This window comes from Mesoplodon mirus (genome assembly GCF_964341445.2).
Source record: "Mesoplodon mirus genome assembly, chromosome: 18".
Taxonomy (NCBI): domain Eukaryota; kingdom Metazoa; phylum Chordata; class Mammalia; order Artiodactyla; family Ziphiidae; genus Mesoplodon; species Mesoplodon mirus.
The window spans coordinates 55,548,400-55,569,485 of NC_138994.1; the positions used below are offsets into that span (position 1 = coordinate 55,548,400).

Here is a 21,086-nt window from a genome sequence, read left to right on the forward strand (position 1 = left end):
AAATGGTGGTTTTGTAGAGAAAGCCTCTGAGAAAAGGTCATATTTGAGCAGAGACCCGAATAAAGTGGGCCCCATGCAAATCTTGAGATTATGTATTTACTAGAGTTAAGGAAGAAAAGTGTGTGTAATCATCATTGTGTGGCTCTGTGTGCATCTGGCACAGGGTAGCAAGGAACAGGTGGATTTATAATCATCTCTACAGTTTTCATTTGGGAATGAAGCATCTTAGTGCCAGTAAAAGAACCTCTGGGAAGCAAATACAGCATTCTTTTTTGATAGGGTTGGAGGATGAAACCTATAATATGTCATGATTTCTTGTCCTAGGCTGCTCACTGGTAGTTAACACAGTTCACGGTCAGGTATAGGAGAAAGAGCCAAGAAAAGCAATTAGTGTGTTTCTCCTGCTCTTTAAAAAGTAAATTGTTGCTTTAATGTAATCCACTTATTAGCCACTAGGGTAAAGAAAGGTTATAGGGCTTTTAACGGGAAAGCAAAGGTGATTAGGAATAATGCCATGGATTTTGCTACCATATTGTCTTAGAATATACCACTTAATGTCGTTTAATGTTACTGGCAGAAACCAATATAGTGTTTTTTTTTAAGTCAGAAATTTGAATGTGGATCAAAAATTTAAATGGAGAACAACAGAAATATATATGCTAGGAGATAGGGGTTGTGTCTGTGGGAGAAGCAATTAGGCTGCTGTTGCACACTGGGCTTCATCAGTGTTGGTACTTGTTCTATATATTTTAGGCAACGTGAGGGGAGGGGTATATTATATTCTTTTGAGAATTCTTTCTACCTTATATTAACATACTCCTTGTACGTTAAAACAAAAAAACTGCTTTTTAAAAAAGTACCAAGAGGAAATCATGGGAGAATTTTCTCCCAACTTCTTTTGAAAATTTCCAAACCTATAAAAAAGTTGAAAGAACAATACAGGTAGTAATTAATACCCATGTACCCTTCACCTAGATTCATCAGTTGTTAACATTTTACCACATTTGCTTTATTTGTGAGTGTATTTTTGTGACAAACCATTTGAGGGTTAGATCATGACACTGGATTTCGTTCCTTATTCATAAACACTTCATTCAGAGTGTATCTCCTAAGAGCAAGGACATTTCCCTCCATAATCACAGTACGCCTATCATATTCAGGAAATTTAACATGATACAAAAAATACAATACTCTCTCCCCAGTTTCCTCGATAATGTCCTTTTCTGTTCCCTACTCATCCCAGTCAAGGATTGCAATCTGTCAGTTGCCATATCTATTCAGTCTCCTTCGATTTGGGACAGTTTTCCAGCCTTTTTTTTTTTTTTTTTTCCTTTTATAACAACACTTTAAATACAGGCCTGTAGTTTTGCAGAATGTCTTTCAATTTGGACTTTTGTGATTGTTTCTTTATGTTTAGATTCAGGTTAAACATTTTGGGCAGGAACACTAATTGGTGATGTGTTCTTTGTGCACGTCACAGACACAGCTGATACTAGGTTTGATCGCTTGGCTAAAGTGGTATTTACCATATTTCTCCATTGTAACGGTCCCTTTTCACTTTAATTAATTAATTTGCAACCTCTGTAATAATTAATACATGAAACTGGATAAATGTCCTTTTTCTCCCAATAGTCTTTTTTTTTTTAACGCAATAGTTTAGCATCCATTGATGATTCTTACTTGAATAAATTATTCTGTGGCGGTGGCCACATGGTAACTTTCTATCAGTTCTTCCATGTTTGGTTTGTTGGCATTTTTCTGTGAAGAAGAGCGTTCCTTCTCTCAACCTTTTTTTTTAATCAGTATGGATTAACGAATTCCACTTTTATTCAGTCTGTTTTAATCTATTGATGTTGCTATTTTAATGCTCAAATTGTCCCAAATTTGGTCAGGAGGAGCCCCTCCAAGCAGGCTCCTAAGTCCCTTTGACTTGTTTTTATTTATTTATTTCCTTGTTTTCTGGAATATTCTAGATGTTCCAGGCTTTACATTCTCCTTTTCCTACCTCTGCTCTGGAATTGGCTATTTCTTCAAAGGGTCGTAGTTCCTTTCAGTAGAGGAGAAGTATTTGCCAACCAAGATCTGAGGAGTTAGATGTTTTAAAAATTCTTTTTATCATCTCTGAGAAGCTAAAGTCTCCTTAAAGAATGACCAAAATTCAAAAGCCATATTGAAAGAGTATGAAATATAGAGTGAAATAAAAAAACTTCTTCTGAAAACAAAAACACCATCATAAGCCAAGTCAAAATAAAGATGACAAGTCAGGAGAAAATTAATTTCAACTCATAATATATAGATAGATGCCTCATTCCTTTAATATAAAAAGGTTATACTAAGTAAAAAAAACACCACAGGCCAATAGAAGAATGAGGAAGGGATATCGTGAAAATGTTTACAAGAAAAGAAAATATATATGGTTTTTAAACAACTAAAAGGTAAAACATCTGAATATAAAAGTACACTGAGATGTCATTTTTTCACTTACCAGTTTGACAGATATCAAAAAACTTGATAAAGCACTGTTGATGAGGCTGTGGGGGAAAAGGGCCTCTTCATACACTACAGGTAGGAGAGTACATTGGATTGTAGCTATCACGTGTTCAGCCATAAAATAGAATATTATGTAGTCATGTAAACATGCAGGAGGAAAAGTCCTTTCCATTTTAGAAGGATACTAATGTATTACCTATTCAAATTAGTAAATAAAATTAGCTTCTAAAAATATTAAGTTGAACAGCCTTGTTGATATATTATTGAAGTAGAATAAATTCAGTAGCACAGCATAAAGACAAAAATTCTTAAGGCTCAAAATCATTTGGTGTTAAGAGTCAGACTTTGGAGGCAGATTACCTAGATTCTGTTGCTAGCTCTGGCTACTTAATGTGTCATCTTAAGGCAAGTTATTTAACCCTCTCTATGCCTCAGTTTCTTCTTCTGCACAATGGAGTAAAAGCATCTACTTCATAGAGGTGTTGGGACGATTAAATGAACTCTGTAAAGTCTTTAAAATAGTGCCTGGCACATAGTAAGCACTCAATAAATGTCAGCTAATACCACCTAACAGAATTTCTCTAAGACTGATGAAGAGATGCCAGATTCTTGATACGCAATTAATTATTGAGTATGGTTGAAGAATGGTATTTAGGTTAGTAGTGTTTAATTGTATGGAAAAAATAACATAAACTATGTATACACACACAGATATGTACACACACATTAAAACTATACTGTGAGTATGGGTAGAATTTAATCGATTCTTCGATTCAACCAGTATTCCATTTATTCATTCACCTATGAAATGTTTATTGAGCACCTATATGTGCCAGGTGCCCCCCAGGATCTTACAGTTAATTAGTTTACTGGTCAAGTATAAAAGTCAAGAATTCTAGTTCAAGTACTTACAGTAGTTAAAGATAACAGAGACATAATTCTTAGCGGTTCCCTAAGGCAAGTATTATAACACCATTGTTAACCTTGATTTTAAAAGTATAAAGCCTGCACACATGCTTTATACTTAACGTTTAAAACTTAGCAAGTTTTAAGACCTTAGGCATATTATACTTTAAATGTTTAAAGTTATATCTGAGTAGCTACAGTAATGAAATAATTCTCTAGTAATAATTATCAGTACAAATCATTAAAATTTCTTTTGTCAGGAATGGAGTGTAGGTATATTTTTAAGTCTTGTTGGGTATGTAAGCTAGTTTATAAATTTAATAAATGCTTTTTAGTATAAATCTAAAGATGTAGAATTTGTGTACTTACAATAATACTCAGGTTACTTTAAAGTGTATGTGTTTGTCTAACAGGCGCTTACAGCTTTTAGATGGGGAATATGAAGTAGCCATGCAGGAAATGGAAGAATGTCCAATAAGCAAGAAAAGAGCAACATGGGAGACTATTCTTGATGGGAAGGTATGGACTACTTAGAAGACTGAGCACGTTATAGTTATGAACTCCCATTTTTGATTGATGTTTTCTTCCCCAAATGCAAATTCACATTGGAAGGAATTCATGTTGGAAGGAAGAGTCCTTTTTTTTATACTTTGAAAAACACAAGTCAAAATTATCTAGTCAGAGTATTTAATGGAAGGCATCATCCTTGGAACCAGACTGCCAGCTTCAAATCTCCACTCCTAGCTATGTGGCATCTGGCAAATTACTTAATCCCCTGTGTGTCTCGGTTTTCTCATTTGTGAAACGAGGCATAGAATTGATGGGTTAAATGAAATGATTAAAGATGCTTAGCACCGTGCCTGGCATAAAATAAGTGCTCAATAAATGTTAACTGATATTTTAAATTCCATTCATAGTAACAGCAGGTAACATATGACTAATAAATTTATCAAGAAATCTTCAAATCTTAGATGAAGCAGGCTTAAAATAACTCTTCTAAGAGACTTAAAAAAATAAATAGGCATACATACATTTCTTGGATAGGCAGACTCAGCAGAATACTAATGTCATTTATTTCTAAATATATTAGATCAGTGTACCAGCACAAGCAAAATCCTGATTTTTAGGCCTTAAAAAATTAGTCTCAAGTTAACCTAGAACAATATGTAATAATACTAAGGAAAATTATGGAAAAGTTTTCTGAGAACCTTTACTTACCAGATAATAGAACATAGTATAAAGTTAAAAGAACTTAAATTTATGGTAAAATCTTAGCAATAGATAAGCACATCACTGAAGCGTAGTCTTGAAATAGTTTTCTGTATATCTTGAATTTAATCTGTGATAAAATAGGTGTTAGATCTGTGTGGGAAAGATAAACTGTTCATTATCCATGTGACAGAATTGGTCTCTAGCCATCTGGAAATAAACTTAGACCTAATAAATTCCAGAAGGCTCATAAATGTAAATGTAAAAATTCACACTATAAAACTTCAGAAAAAAATATAGGTGAATATTAATGTAATCTTGCTATGAGGAAAGCCCTTCTAGGTATGCTACAAAAGCTAGAAAGCATAAAATGAAAATGACTAAAGTGAATCATAGACTGCACAAAGCTAAAGTTAAAAGCAAATGATGGACTGGGGCTAATATTTGTAACATAACAAAAGGCTAATATGAATATGCAGTTAATAAAAACATAAGCAACCTAATTAGAAAAAAATGGATAAAGAACAGTCTGACAGTTTTTAAAGCAACAAATATAGATGACCAGTAAGCTTTTAAAAAGATATTCAACCTTACTAGTATTCAAAGATATGCAAACAAAATCAGAGATACTACTTTTGACTACTAGTTTAACAACAGTTAAAAAGGGTTGACAGTTTCTAGTTGGAGACGTGAGGACACATGCTCTCAAATAATGCTTTAATGTAAGAATAAGTTGGTATAACCTTATTGGAGGGCAGACTGGCGATACGAATAAAAATTTTGATTGTGTATATAATTATTAACAGTTTTATGTAACAGTTAATTTTCATTCTACAGTTTTGTCACAAGGTAGTAACTGTTTAACTGAAAAGATGTAGATTACAAGTCTTGCCTGAAAATTTTAAATAGTGAAAAATTGGAAACACCTTAACTCTAAAAAGATACATTGAAAGAACAATACTTTGACAAGATTTCCATGATATTTAATTTTTATATAATAATACATCCACCTTTTATAAAACTAATCATAATAGTGGTTACCTCTAGGTGATGGGATTTTAAATAATTTTTATTTCTTTATATGTATCTACAGTGCTTGAATTTTCTGCAGGTATTTATTATCTTGCTGTTTTAAATTTCTTTTTTAAAGTTTGTTACGTTTATCCATGGGAGAATAAGGATTATTATATGAGTTGTTGGGTTTTCCCAAGAAATTGAGGCAATATGAAATGGGTATCCTTTTAAGTCAGGTCATATAGATTTGCTTCTTTTTAACAGCTCTGTGTTATTCTTTTAAATAATGTCCCATAATTTACTAAACCAGTGTCACTTCAATGGATAATTTGATTATTTTAATTTTTTTTACATTTTCAAAAATATTGTAGTGAGTATACTTGTATTGGGTTGACCAAAAAGTTCGTTCAGGTTTTTCCGTAAGATCTTAAAAAACCCAAACAAACTTTCTGGCCAACCCATACATGTATCTTTTTGCATTGCAAGTATTTTTATAAGATAAATTCCTAGATATGGACTCAACTGTGTCAAAATTGGTTTATATGATTACACTTTCACTTCATTCCAGTCTAAAATTATAGTTTTAAGAGGATTATTTGTAATAAAGATGTAGAGGGAGATTAGACTTGTGTGGCAGTAAAAATAAATAGGAGCCCATTGAAGGTTTCTGTAAAAGGGAATAGCATGAAAGCAGTCTTTGAGAAGACTATTTGGTCTCCTGGATATGGATTGGGAAGTAAAAATTAGAAGCTGGGAGAGCAGCTAAGATACTGTACTGATAAGATAGTAAGGATCTATACTTGATGATTATGTAAGAAAAGCAGAAGCAAGAATAGGGGTCAAATGTAATTCTGAAATTTTTAGTTTAGGGTCACTAGTAGACTGATAATGCTTGGAACAAAAATAATTGTATCTGAGAAGGAAAGAAAAGATAATACATTCACATCTAAAAACATATTTTAGTTCAGGGTGACCTTGATACCCAAGTGGCAGTGTTTAGAGCTCAAGTATAAAGAATGGAGAACCAATTTGGGATCATCTCTCTAATGGGTAAATCCTTGAGGATGGGTGAGAGACTCGGGCATATGGCTAAATGTTACCTAGGAATTGAGGAGGCCAAGAGAAGAGTGGTTTTATAAGTGACTAGAGGTGGAGGAAGAAAGCCAAGATAGTTCAGTGTCCTAAAATCCAAAGAAGAGAAGTAAGGGCAGTCGTCAGTGAAGCTGAGAGAAGTCAAGGAAAATTACTAATTGTTTTAATAATCATTCAGTTTACACAGAAAAAGTAATTGGTCATCTAAGGGAGGTTGTAGACCAGTAGGCTTTGGGTATCATAGTTTTTTTGTTTTTTGTTTTAATTTTTTAATTACCAACAAATAAAAATTGGAGTATTTCTCTTGGAAACTTGGAAAAAGATCTGAAAATCTGGCTGTGTTGGGCCATTGTTTGTATGGGGCAACAATTCAGCAATTGCCAATAAGTAGTCACTCTTGTAGACAATCTGAGCCCTCCAGTACTACAGGCTCTACTACACTATACATTTATTTTATTTGCCTTGGCCATCCACGTAGGCATTTGGGGTTTTTAAGGCAAAATCTGTTAAGTCAAAGTCACATTAACATGTCATAATAAGTATTTTCTTTTTACTCCTACAATGTCTTTCAGTTCATTATTTGGAATCTTCACTGTTTTCATGTTTTTTCTTTTTAAGAGACTGCCTCCATTTGAAACATTTTCTCAGGGACCTACGTTGCAGTTCACTCTTCGTTGGACAGGAGAGACCAATGATAAATCTACAGCTCCTATCGCCAAACCTCTTGCCACTAGAAATTCAGAGAGTCTCCATCAAGAAAACAAGCCTGGTTCAGTTAAACCTACTCAAACTATTGGTACGAAAACTTTGCTGTCAAAATAATGCTTTGCAGAGTTAGGACTTAGGCTTTAGATTAATTAGTTTGTGTTTTGCTCCAGTCATCTTTGGAAATATTATTTGACTTATTAGGCATATTATGAGTAAATTAGGGTTCTCCTATTATTAGTCCTTTACTCAAAACCTTTGTGCCAGACGTATGTGGGAATTTTGGGGGTTTTTTGGTTTCTTTAATTTTATAAGTGTGGTATAGTATAGTATATATGCTGTATACTATATAACACCTCCAAATTAGGTTTATAGATAGCCTTATGTCAGTTTAGGGTTTTTCCATTAAATAAATTTGTCTCCATTAAATAAATTAAATAAATAAACTCATGAGAAAATTATTGTTTTTCAGAGCTTTTTAGATGTTGGAATTGCAGCTTTAAAGGGCTTTGGAACTGTATGCTTTTAAAAATTCATATAAAAATTTGTTTATGTTATGGAACTGACTTCATTATTTCAGAGTGTTTGTACAATTTTAGGGCTGGAAAAGGATCATCATAACCTGAATTTTACCAGGTTAAATTTTGCAGTAAATTTTTAAGAGGAAAAACATTTACAAATTGTAGCAGTTAGCTCTGCTTAGTTAAGGCCCAGGTTGCAGTATTCTTTCATTTTGTTTATCTGCCTGATAAGAACACTGTCCTTGACCTGAGAGCATCTGTATGTTTTTATCTAAGACTGTTTAAGAAGGCAGAAGGCTTAAGACAGCTGTCTTTGACATATACCACTCATGTCCATTAATTGTGTGCAGGTCACTGTAAGAGTCAGATTCAAGAGATAAAAGAAATGACCCATGTCAGAGGAAAGATTTCCCAAGTAAATTGTGGTCTGGGCACTTCTCAAAGAATTCTGTGGCCAAGTAGATAAAAGAGTTTCAAAGAAACTGAGAAGAAGAGTTTTATACAAAATTGTACATATGAAATGATTACTTATGTCAGGGGAAATAAAAATTTTTATTTTTAAGTCAGTAAAGTAATATACCGGAATTATTAACAAATGATTACCTTTTGGATTTGGAATGATATTAGTGCAATCACTTTTAATTTCTGTTAAACCAACATTTAGTGGATATCTGCTCACTGCTGTGCACTGGGAATACAAAGTCCAATCAAAACCATACTCTGACTTCAAAGTGCTGAAAGCATTACAGTGACTACATATAATTACTTGGGGTTATTTTTAGAATGTTTTAGGACATTATAGGTGGTTTTTAAAGGAAAAAATAATGGCTCCTGCCAATAAAGACCTTACTATCTGATTAGGGTTGCTGATTAAGGGGATTGTTCCCCTGAACATCAGTTGAGGGTGAGAACAAACATTGTATTAAATACCACAAGAAGAATTTTGTGAAACCTTTATTGTTTAATTATTTTCACAAGATGTATTACTTCACTTTTAAGAAGCAACTATTTTCATTAAATATAAAAGTATATGTTTTCAGCTGTTAAAGAATCGTTGACTACAGATCTGCAAACAAGAAAAGAAAAAGATACTTCAAATGAAAACCGACAAAAATTAAGAATATTTTATCAGGTAAACAAAGCTTACCCTTCTTTTTTAAGTAATCATGAGATGCCTTTGTTTTGCATGTTGTATCTGAAATATTTTGGCATATTTAAATAAAAAGAATGCCTCTGACTTGATTTTCCTTTTAAATTGTTTTAACTATTTTTAAAGGTAATAATGAAACAAAATATCTTGAGATATGTAAGTGGAGATTTGCTGTTCTTCTTTTTGTTTTCTGTTATTTTTAAAGTTCCTTTATAACAACAATACAAGACAGCAAACTGAAGCAAGAGATGACCTGCATTGCCCTTGGTGCACTCTGAACTGCCGCAAACTCTACAGCTTGCTCAAACATCTTAAACTCTGCCATAGCAGGTTTATCTTCAACTATGTGGTGAGTGACTTTCATCTTTTCTTACTCATAATATATTGTACATTATAATACAATTTGACTTTCAGAAATTGTACTTTATGCAAAATACCAAAATCTCTACACTGATGGATTGCTTATGCATGAATTAACAGTGAATGATTCAGAGTTTATGTATATTTGCACAGTACACCTATAATGACTCACATAATCCTCACACCAGCTCTGAATTAAGTGGTAATTTCCTTATCCTTGCTCAGTCAAGAAATCATTTGTACGAAGTTACCAAGCCAATAAATGGCACAGCCAGGATTTTAACATAGATCTTTTTGACTCCAGGTCTTCTGACTTCCTGTTCACCATGCTGGTATGCCTAGCATATTTTAGTTTTTGAAACATTAAGAACCCACAAGTACTTTTTAGTTAATTAAGTTGGAAGGATAGGTATTTAAGTTAGGGTAATTAATATTTTCTTTTCCTAAACACCTTGCCATTTTTGTTACAGTATCATCCAAAAGGTGCTAGGATAGATGTTTCTATCAACGAGTGTTATGATGGCTCCTATGCAGGAAATCCTCAGGATATTCATCGCCAACCTGGATTTGCTTTTAGTCGCAATGGACCAGTAAAGAGAACACCTATCACACACATTCTTGTGTGCAGGTAGGTAAAAAAGTCATACAACAAAAATTTATTCTGACTTCTGTTGATGGTGTCGGAGGAACAAAGGGAAGCCAGACAAAGCTACATTTAGGTGGGAATCCTTATTTCAGTATTAGCTAAGCCTCTGGGGTGGTATAGTGCTGTGTAACCCTCCCACGACTCCTGTTTCTACAGAGGTTTTCTCACTTCCTCCTTAGAGCTTTTTCCTGTGTTGTTAATGTTGCTACTGCCCTAGTGGTTATAGGGGGATTCCGGTGTCTCCCAGTGGAAGTTTGGGTGTGCATACCTAGGTAGAAACCTGTAGGAATGGAATGTACTCTATTTGGGGGGTGTGAGCCTTCTCTGTGTTACTTAACATTACATCAACATTGCTTTTCATTAGGCCAAAACGAACAAAAGCAAGCATGTCTGAATTTCTTGAATCCGAAGATGGAGAAGTGGAACAGCAACGAACATACAGTAGTGGACACAATCGCCTGTATTTCCATAGTGATACTTGTTTACCTCTCCGTCCACAAGAAATGGAAGTAGATAGTGAAGATGAAAAAGATCCTGAGTGGCTAAGAGAAAAAACCATTACTGTAATTATTATTATTGTTGTCGTTGCGGTTACCATCATTATTGTTGACAGTGACTTTAGAATTTTATGATTAAATGATTTTTGTTTGAAAACTAACGTTTAATATGAATTACATTTTGATTGAGTATAAAGGAGCTTTTTCTAAATTCAGGAATCTACAGTTTTTATAATTGTGTCAGTTTAACAGTAACCAACTAAAGGAAATACAGATTTTCTTCTTGTGATTCTGTATTGTGTTTTTTCATTTTATTTAAAGGTAACTATTGTCATAACATAGAATTTCCCTTTTAAAGTTACTACCTAAATAGATGATTTTAAGAAACATTGCCACTTTGCTATATAAGTAAGTTGTGGTATTTTTAGTTGCAAAAAATTCTATTTTTGACACAATTTTTTCTTAGAAATACCAATTATACTTATTCTGTATCTAATAGATATTTCTTCTTTTTCTCTTTTTTCTTTTTAAAGCAAATTGAGGAATTTTCTGACGTTAATGAAGGAGAGAAAGAAGTGATGAAACTCTGGAATCTCCATGTCATGAAGCATGGGTAGGGTATTTCTAAATTCAAATATTCCACTTCCTGTACGTTCTTTTTGTTGCTTCACATTCTATAAATCTGTTAGACCCTTACTTAAAATTCTGTTTAGATATAATTTGTCCTAAATATCCTAATTCAAGTATTATAAAGAAAAATGGTTATCCTCCAAGAATGTTTAAGGAAGGTGCTAGCTCCATCTAACAGGTTTTTATTTAATGTCCTTTTTTTTTAAAATGATAATCCAATTTTTATTCCTTTTATTGCTAGGGGATACATAAATAATACGCCATGTGCTACACACCTGGAATTCCTGGAAACTCACACTTATTGCCACAATTTTTAAAAATTGCTTAATTATTCAGAATAAAATATAAGCAGCTTTTCTGATTTCTTATTACCATTTCATAAAGCTCAAGGTAGAACAGTCCTTATTTCTTGTGCCTTTGTGGCTGAAGCATTGTTTTTCCTGCAGATCTGCTTCCTTCCCTATGTGAACTATTTACCTGTCAGTACATATATTTTTCTTCTCTACCTTCATTAGTATTAGATCCTCATATAAGGCTTTCTTGTATAGCACAAGCATGTAAGGTTTTTTCATTTATAGTTAAATAAGTGGGAGGGGGCACTTTTGTTTCCTTACTCTTGGGGAGTGAAGAGGAGTTGGTACATAACTTCTAGTCCAGATGTCTGGGTGCATGGCCTATAGCCTTTTTTTTTTTGTAAACTGCCTTGAGCTAAGAGTATTCTTCACATTTTTAGTGGGTTGTAAAAAATTAAAAAGAGGAAGACAACAGAGATCATATATGGCTTGCAAAACCTAAAATATTTACTATCTACCCTTTTACAGAAAATGTTTGCCTGATCCCTGGTCTAGTCACTAAAACTCAGTTATGAGTAAAGTATGTATATGAAGGCTTGCCTGAAATCTGTTTTTCCTTTTGTCCTGATATGCCAGTTTCAAGATAGAATTTTAGTCAGATTACTTAATTGAGTTCTGTTTTAATTCCTGATCCAAATCTGTTAGCATAACAACTACTGGGTTCATGATACACTGGCATTACAGACTGGCAGGTATTTGGTAAACTATTTGGATTTTATCAGATCTGCAGGCAGGCTTTTACAGGCTCTGTTAGAGTCTCAGTTTCAGTCGGTAACTGAGCAGCCTTCTCCTGTTTTAATTTGCTTCTCAAATTTTATTCATTGCTTTCCACCAAAACAATCACACTGTACCACATTTGTTGTGACATCTTCATCTTTTCAGAGGTTTACCATGAACTGAAAATGTAGAGGAAACACTGCTTCTGAAATAGGAAACTGAGAGAATAGTTAGTATTATATAGTTAATGAGTGGTGCTGGCAAGAGAAAATGTTTTATACTTTTAACTGCTGAGTTCCTATTTTGTTAGGAACAACAGAAATGACATCTATTTAATAAGCTCTGGTTAAATTTGTTTTAATTTCTAAAACTGTAAGCTCATTCAGGTGATTGAATCTCAGATTCAGTATAGTTTTACTACCTGTTAAGTCATCACTTAACTGGATTTGGATATAGTCTTAATGTTCTATAATGGTTATCACTGGCATTTGACAGAAATGCTTTGTATTGCTATTGATGTTTTGTGTTGTTTTTTATTAAATAGGTTTATTGCTGACAATCAAATGAATCATGCCTGTATGCTGTTTGTAGAAAACTATGGACAGAAAATAATTAAGAAGAATTTATGTCGAAACTTCATGCTTCATCTAGTCAGCATGCATGACTTTAACCTTATTAGCATAATGTCAATAGATAAAGCTGTTACCAAGCTCCGTGAAATGCAACAAAAATTAGAAAAAGGAGAATCTGCTTCCCCTGCAAATGAAGAAATCACTGAAGAACAAAATGGGACAGCAAATGGCTTTAGTGAAATTAACTCAAAAGAGAAAGCTTTGGAAACAGATGGTGTCTCAGGGGTTTCAAAACAGAGCAAAAAACAAAAACTCTGAAAAGGCCTAACCCCATGTTATGGACAAACACTGAAATTTCATTCTAGGGAATTCAGCCTCTAGGAAGAGTCTTGTTTTTGTTTTTAATCATAAGTTCCAAACAGGCACTGTCAGATGAAGTAAATGATTTCAACAAGGATATTTTTATCAGGGTTCTATTTCACTTCATTATGCAGCATTACATGTATATCAGTTTTATTGATGTCATTAAAACATTCTCAAGTTTGAGCATGAAAAGCAATACTTCAAAGAAAGTATTTTTAACTTCAACAATTGTCTTATGAAATATATTGACTTGATAATCGAGAAATTATTTCATATATTTAAATTATGGTTTTTTGCAGTTGTGACTGGCTGTTTTTCTACTTTGTAATTGTGAGACATTTTCTTGGGGAGGGAAAATTGGAATGTGATTCCCTTTTTTAGAAATTGAAGATTTTTGTGAAATTATGTTGCATTACTATTTGCAGTCAAACCTTGATCCTTGATTTGAAATCATTTATCAATTTGGAATGAAAAATTACGACATAAGATATTTTACATGATGTAAGTTCATTTTACAATTTAAAAATAGCACTTCTTCATCTTACGCCTGTTTGAGAGCATGTTAATTTTTCACATTGTCGATGGTGAAATGTGTTGGCTTATAAGGTTACTGACCATCCATTTGTTTTTATGTGGATAATTTTGGTGCATTGCTCACCCAGTATATTTTTTTAAACTTGAACATTTTGCTGGCTTTTTTTGTTTCTTGTTTTTCTTTCCCAATTAGGTAATCACATGGAAAATTCAGCTGTCCATATCTCTTCATTAGGATTGTAAACCAAGGGAAGAATGAGTTCGAGGTTTTTAAGATGCCACTTTTGAGGGAGGAAATGTTCTATAAAAATGAATCAGAAAATGATACAACTTTTTTTTTCTTCACAAGGATGTCTTCGTAATGTATTTCACGATTAGAATATCCAATACAAATAAGCTGACTTGAATCGTTTTGAGCAATTTTGCCCTGTGTTATATGTGTCTTATGCACATATTTGCAGTTGGATTTTCTCCAACAGAAAGTGGTTTCACTACTGGCACATTAACAAGCACCAATAGAGTTTTTGGTCCAACTCCAAGCACTGTGGTTGAGTGACATCACCTCAATTTTTTATTATCCTTAAAGATAAATGCATTTTCATATTCTTTATTTATAAAGGATCAATGCTGCTGTAAATACAGGTATTTTTAATTTTTTTATTTCATTCCACCACCATCAGATGCAGTTCCCTATTTTGTTTAATGAAGGGATATATAAGCTTTCTAATGGTGTCTTCAGAAATTTATAAAATGTAAATACTGATTTGATTGGTCTTTGAGATGTGTTTAACTGTGAGGCTATTTAACTAATAGTGTGGATGTGATTTGTCATCCAGTATTAAGTTCTTAGTCATTGATTTTTGTGTTAAAAAAAAAAAATAGGAAAGAGGGAAACTGCAGCTTTCATTACAGACTCCTTGATTGGTAAGCTCTCCAAATGCTGAGTTACAGTAAACTCTGATTATGCCTCTGGATAGTGGATTTCGAGCATTTTTCTCGGGCTTTAATTTGCTAATAAAGCTGTGCACATATGTAAAAAGAAAAAAAAATAGATTATTTTAGGGGAGATGTAGGTGTAGAATTATTGCTTATGTCATTTCTTAAGCAGTTATGCTCTTAAATGCTTAAAAGAAGGCTAGCATTGTTTGCACAAAAAGTTGGTGATTCCCTCCCCCAAATAGTAATGAAATTACTTCTGTTGAGTAAACTTTTTATGTCATCTTATAATAAAAGCTGAAAAAATCCCTTTGTTTCTATTTATAAAAAAAAAATTCTTTTCTATATGTACCCTTGTTAAGAGATTTTGAAGAAATCATGTAAGATGATAAAGCATTTGAATGGTACAGTAGATGTAAAAAAAAAATCAGTTTAAAAGAACGTTTGTTTTTACATTAAATGTTTATTTGAAATCAAATGATTTTGTACATAAAGTTCAATAATATAAAAGCTGTATTCTGTTTTGTTTTTGTTTTTTATTATTATGCATTGTCAATACATGCACAAAAATTTGGGCTCGGCTAAGATAGTAAGGATCCAAAAAAATTACACCCGTCAGAGCTAATAAGAGAAAAATTAATGTGAAATCCTGCTTTCAGTTCTAGTAACATCAGTTGCAACTAGTATGTTATTTATGGTATTACATAAATATTTTAAAATTTATAGTCCAGAGTAATGTCAATATTAGTTAACCTAATGTTAATCCATCTTTGGTTTTTTCATTTTCTTTTGAATGAAAAAGACTTTATCTTGGCCTTCAAAAAGCCCATAGATTGAGTGGGATACAAATGATAACGTATAACAATATATTATATAATAAAATTGTATACTACATCCAGTGAGGTCAATAGTTTGTTGAAATTAACTTAGAAGAGTTGAGGGAAACCTTACAGAAGTGTTGACAATTCCACTGTGCTTGCTTTATTTACAAGTACTAGCTTGCCTGTAAACATGTTGCTTTGTATTCTTTGAGCTGAGCACCCCTCTGCTTCCAAAGCTCATGTGTTTGTGTGTGTTTCTTTTAAGCACCTGTTTCCTTTTCATTAGACTGCCAAGTCAGTCTCACTGGCCTTAGTACTGCCTCATGATCTTAGTTGGTGTTCGGACATTTGCCACATGAACTGAAGGCTTTACGTGCCATGCTAAGTGACTGGATTTCAGGCAGTGGGAAGTATTTGGAGATTTACTGCACAGACATGACACAAACCCATTTGTGTTATAGGTGAGCCATGGTTACAAGTAACTTGGGAGGGGAGAAGCTCTACAGAGGGAGAATCACTAGGATGCTGTTGTAGTCCTCCAGGTGAAATATCCAACTACTAGAACACTGCCTGTCGTGAAGTAAGTGCCCAAGAAGTAATCACTGAGTGGTGTTTGTTTCGGTGTGAAGGAATGAAAATGAACTAATACGCAGCGACAAAGCCAAGGGAGGAGAGTTTCAAAAAGGAAACAGTAGTGCTGTAACGGAAAATGAGTATGATCTCACCTTCAAGGGAGTTTAGTGATAGAAAACAGGCTTAATGAGCTTAGTAAGTGGAAAGTGAGTTGGAGAAGTTCATCATGGAGATGCGAAACACGGGGCCATAGGAAGAAGGAAACAGGCAGAGGGAGAGACCGGGGAGAGTGGATGGGAAGGTTGAGCAAGTATACCGAGGAAGACACAGAGAAGACCAAAGATGCAAGCTACCAGAAAAAGGAAGGAATGAGATCAAGAACACAGATGGATTTAGCTTGCTAATAATACTGTTGCTAAAAAATGGGCAAGTGGGTACTCAGGACATTTCTGGTGGGAAAATAAATTAGTACAATCTCTGGAGAGAGCAATTTGGTACTTCCCATTAAAATCACAATGCGTTTAACCTTTGCCCCAACAATTTCATCTTCAGGAATTTAATCCTACAGATAAACTGGAACACATGTAAACTGACAAACTGTGACCACTGTTGAAAAGAGCAGATTAGACACAAGTCATCAGGAGACTGGTTAAGTAAGTTATAATCCATATAAGTGGAAATATTCAGCCATAAAAAGGGGATCGGGAAGGTTTGTTTTCAACCAATGTGGAACAAATGCCAAGATATAAGTTCCATTTTTTTAAAATTTGAAAAATTAATATATGCCCATATTTGCTTGGGTTATAGAATATGACAAAGGATACACAAAAGCAACTGCTTTCAGAGAAGATGGCTGGATGAAAGGACAGGTATGAAGGCGGCTTTTCACTGCCATTTCTGAAATCTAAATGTACTGCCTATTTTCTGTAGTTCTTATATTTTAAAAATCTAAAAAAATAGATAAGGGAGTTCAAGAAGAGGGATGATTTCTCACTGGGAACCAGGTAAAATGGATAAGTGGTTAGCACAGAATTGGAACAGTAAATTTGTATTAAGTAAAACGGGAAGTTCACTGTGAAGAAATAGTTTCTAAACATTCAATTTATATTTTGTTTGTTAATCTAAATAGTATGCTGATCTTAGAAAAGGGGAAATACATGAGGTTTTATTAACTATACCAAGTACCATATTAAAACGGATCATTGATGGTTCCCAGTTGTTGACAGCGTAAAAATCATATTCGTCCTCCCTGATCTGAATTCACTATGTTTTCAGTCTTCTCTCTCATGTATGCAGTCTCCCCTCCAACCAGGTGAGATACCAGAGTACAGCACGGTACACACCATGCATTCGGGTGTTCTCCGTACATAGTCTACGATCCAGTTTCTGGAGCGTATTCTATTCCTATGTACTATTTGTACAAGTGTAAGGTTGATTTTTAGACAGAGATAAAAATTCACTCAAGTACATTCTTAGGCAAACAAGATTGCTACTTAAGTGTCACATGGATGAATCACGTTATAAAGTTGGTTCTAGAGAACAGGGTGGCTATCTCCTGGACTACTCTATTTCATCTGTTCTCTTTTCCCATTTCTGACTACCATCCTCTCCACATGGCAAAGCTTCAACCAGGGGCTACCTGCAGGTGCACCATCTCCTGGAATCATGTTTCTGTCCATGCTACCCCATTCTTTTTCAGAACCCAAATAGCTTCCACCTGCTCTTGTAGCATGCTACCACTAGCAGCCGTTCTGTCAATCATCTGTGAATGTGTGCCAGCACTTGTCCTAAGCACTGGGAATGAGAAGTTGAATAAGACTCAGATCCTGTTTCAAGGATTCTCCCAGTCCCCATGGATCAAAACTACAGTCACTTCTTTCTCCTCCTGTCCCTAAACAATCATATACCTCTCTGCTAGATTTATTGCTCATTACTCCAGAGAAGGGGTGAAGTTATACAGATATCAGAATAAAACCTTTTTATATTTTGAGACAAATTTATGAATCACGTAATACAAGGACCTAGAACGTAACAGGGGTCCAATAAATCTTAGCTTCTTCACTAATTCAACTAAGATTTTCTTCTGAATGGATTCTGTCTATCCCTAATTCTCATTTTGGGGGCTGGTTCTTCTGTGCAGCCCTGTAGGGAAAGGTCGGACCAAGGTTGCCATGTGGGTAATTAGCCTTAAGGAGCCTTACTTATTCGTTAAATACTTCCTGGGCGCCTACTATGGCCTTTGCCTTAAGCTAAGCGTGAGGATCAAAAGATGAATAAGCCAGACGTTGTTCCTGTCCTCATGAATCTTAAATTCCAGAGAGGGAGACATTCACTCATGTTTTAGTAAGCCATATTTCCAAGTGTCTAATCTCCAACTGGTGCCCTGAGACATTGGGTAGTGTGGGCAGAGGGTTATTGTGGTAGAAGAACTGATAGTCGATAGCCTTGGATTTGAATGCCAACCTTGGTGCCTTTGCAGCTTCAAAACTCATAGTTACTTAATGACACTGAGTTTGTTTCTTCAACTGTAAAATGGGATTAAAATGCCCCCTTCAACAAGGGATCTAGCACAGTAACCTGCTCTTGGTTAGCATCATTGTTTCCTTCCCTATGGCCACACGGTTTTGCCAGCTTCAATCCTCAGCTCTCACCTCTAAAGAAAAACCATATGCTTGCTCCCTCTTCCACAAGCTGTTTTAAGAACATGGAGAAGTCTCCTGAGATTACATTAACAAAGTCTAATTCTCTACAAAACTGCAAGTTTTCTAACATTGCCTTATGTAAGACTAATGAACAGAAGTGACATAGAAAGGTCACTTTTCATTTAATCAACATGAAATTCCATGAGAGATAGGCTTTTGTGAGAGATTAGTTTTATTTTGAATATGGTTTTTGTTTTTTAAAAAGAAAAGTACTGGTTTTAGTTCAAAAGTATTTATCAGATGCCCATATATCAGGAAATGTAGGGTAATAAGTAGATCCCAGACTTTTGGATTTCATAGACCAGTAATATACATTCAAAAAATTTTTGACTTTTTGTCAGATAAGATTTATGAACAAAACAAGCAGACCTGACACCTACTGTCACTTTCATGTTACAGAAGGACACAGTACAAAAAGAGCAAGAAGGATAATTTCAGAATAAAGGAGAGTCTTTCAAATAAAATCTAGATTTACAAAAAATATTACTACGGAGACTGGACTTTTGGTTACTTTGGAGCAGTTACTCCCAAATCTGCCTTCATAATAGAATAATTTCATTTCTTAAAAAAAAAAAAGTGAGTGCCACTAGTACCAATTAAATCAGAATTTTTGCTATTTTTAAAAGCCCTCCAGGAAATTCTAACATGCAAGCAGGATTGAGAATAATTGCTACAGAAGATACAAAAGCTCAAGGAATTTATAATCTAGTGGGTTTAAAGCAGGTGTCAGAAATTCATCTACCCACAGGGTCAGGAGGTAAATGAGCTATGTAGCTGAGTGTTATACCAACCTAGGAAGACAGAATAAAGAGAAGATACCACAGTCTTCCAAAGAGAAAAAACATACAACCTACAAACGAATGGGCACCAGAACGGCATCAACTTTTGGTTGTATCCTAGGTGACAACAGAGCAATGCATTCAAATTCTGAGGGGAAATGATCTCCAACCTAGAATTCTTAATGAGTCACAGTCAAATGTAGGATAAAGAGATTTTCAGACCTCTACCTTTCAAAATATTTACCTCTTGGGCACCCTTTCTCGGGAAATGGAGGAAGTGCTCCACTAAAATAAAGGAATAATCCAAGAAGGAGGAAGACATGGGACACAGGAAACAAGTAATGCAGCAGTAGATTTGAGCTGAGCAAACTATCCATTCTGACACTGGTTGACTTACATACGTATGGAAAGTTCTGAACCAGTTTAGGAGATACCTAAATGAGTGTGTGACCGCCAATCACAGTTGTCACAATAGTTCTCAATAATTGAATAAATCTCACTTCTTGAACTAAATCCTTCATATTTAACACAGGAGCTAGATGCTCACTCTGCTCCCTCTGCAGGAAAACCCCTCATAAGAGATGTATTTACCTTTCATCTCTACTTCTATTTTTGTTTTGATATTAAAATCTATTATATAGCTTCAGAATTCATGCTTCTGAGAAGATGGAATAGCATAATTTCCCCGTTCCTCCTGCTAAGTACAACTAAAAACCCTGGAAAAAATATAAAACAAACATAAGAAGATTCTGACAGAGGGCCGAGGGACCTCAAAACTCAAGGAACTCAGTACTGTGCAATCCTAGGGTTCTGTTGTCTTATGTATCTCAGACTTGGGGCTGAAGAAGCCAGCAACATGGAAATACCAACAGACACAGACAAAAAAGCCCCAACAAAAGCCTGCTCTCTGTAGCCAAAGGACCAGGAAAGGGGCAGCCTAGCAAGACAAACTTACAGCCAACCACCACTCCACTCCAGCCAAACACCATTGTCAGGGTTGAATGATGGTGGCCCACAAAAAGACATGTCCACACCAGAACCTGTGATAAGTGATTTTATTTGGAAAAAGGGTCTTTGAAGATATAAACTGAGGACCTTGAGATGAGATCATCCTGGATTATCTGACTGGGTCCTAAATCTAAGAGAAATGTCCTTTTAAGAGACCAAAGGAGGGAATTCCCCGGTGGTCCAGGGATTAGTTAGGACTGCTGCGGCCAAAGGTTCAATCCCTGGTCGGGGAACTAAGATCCCACAAGCTGTGCGGCCCAGCTAAAAACAAAGCCCAAAGGCCATGGGAAGACAGAGACTGGAGTTATGCAGCAACAAGTCAGGGAATGCCTGCGGCCACCAGAAGCTTCCAGAGACAAGGATTCTCCCCTAGACCCTTTGGAGGGAGTACAGTCTTGCCAATATATATGTTATATATGTATATATAACTTATTCATTTTATATATATATGGATCCTCCCACTTAAAAGTGAAGATGACTTTTCTCCCTCTATTTAAAAAATTAAATC

The 21,086-nt window shown here is 34.7% G+C and overlaps 1 protein-coding gene across 1 annotated transcript in view; it reads left to right on the forward strand.

Annotated features, from left to right (window-relative positions):
• Positions 1–15,220, forward strand: part of SUZ12 (SUZ12 polycomb repressive complex 2 subunit) — a 39,648-nt gene extending 24,428 nt beyond the window's left edge. Inside the window, exons 9-16 of the mRNA XM_082604125.1 lie at positions 3,810–3,915; positions 7,330–7,507; positions 8,978–9,069; positions 9,293–9,436; positions 9,918–10,075; positions 10,458–10,656; positions 11,124–11,203; positions 12,835–15,220. Coding sequence (XP_082460251.1) covers positions 3,810–3,915; positions 7,330–7,507; positions 8,978–9,069; positions 9,293–9,436; positions 9,918–10,075; positions 10,458–10,656; positions 11,124–11,203; positions 12,835–13,180 — 1,303 coding nt within the window. The 3' untranslated portion in view covers positions 13,181–15,220. The remainder of the gene's footprint in view (positions 1–3,809; positions 3,916–7,329; positions 7,508–8,977; positions 9,070–9,292; positions 9,437–9,917; positions 10,076–10,457; positions 10,657–11,123; positions 11,204–12,834) is intronic.
• Positions 15,221–21,086: the final 5,866 nt, after the last annotated feature.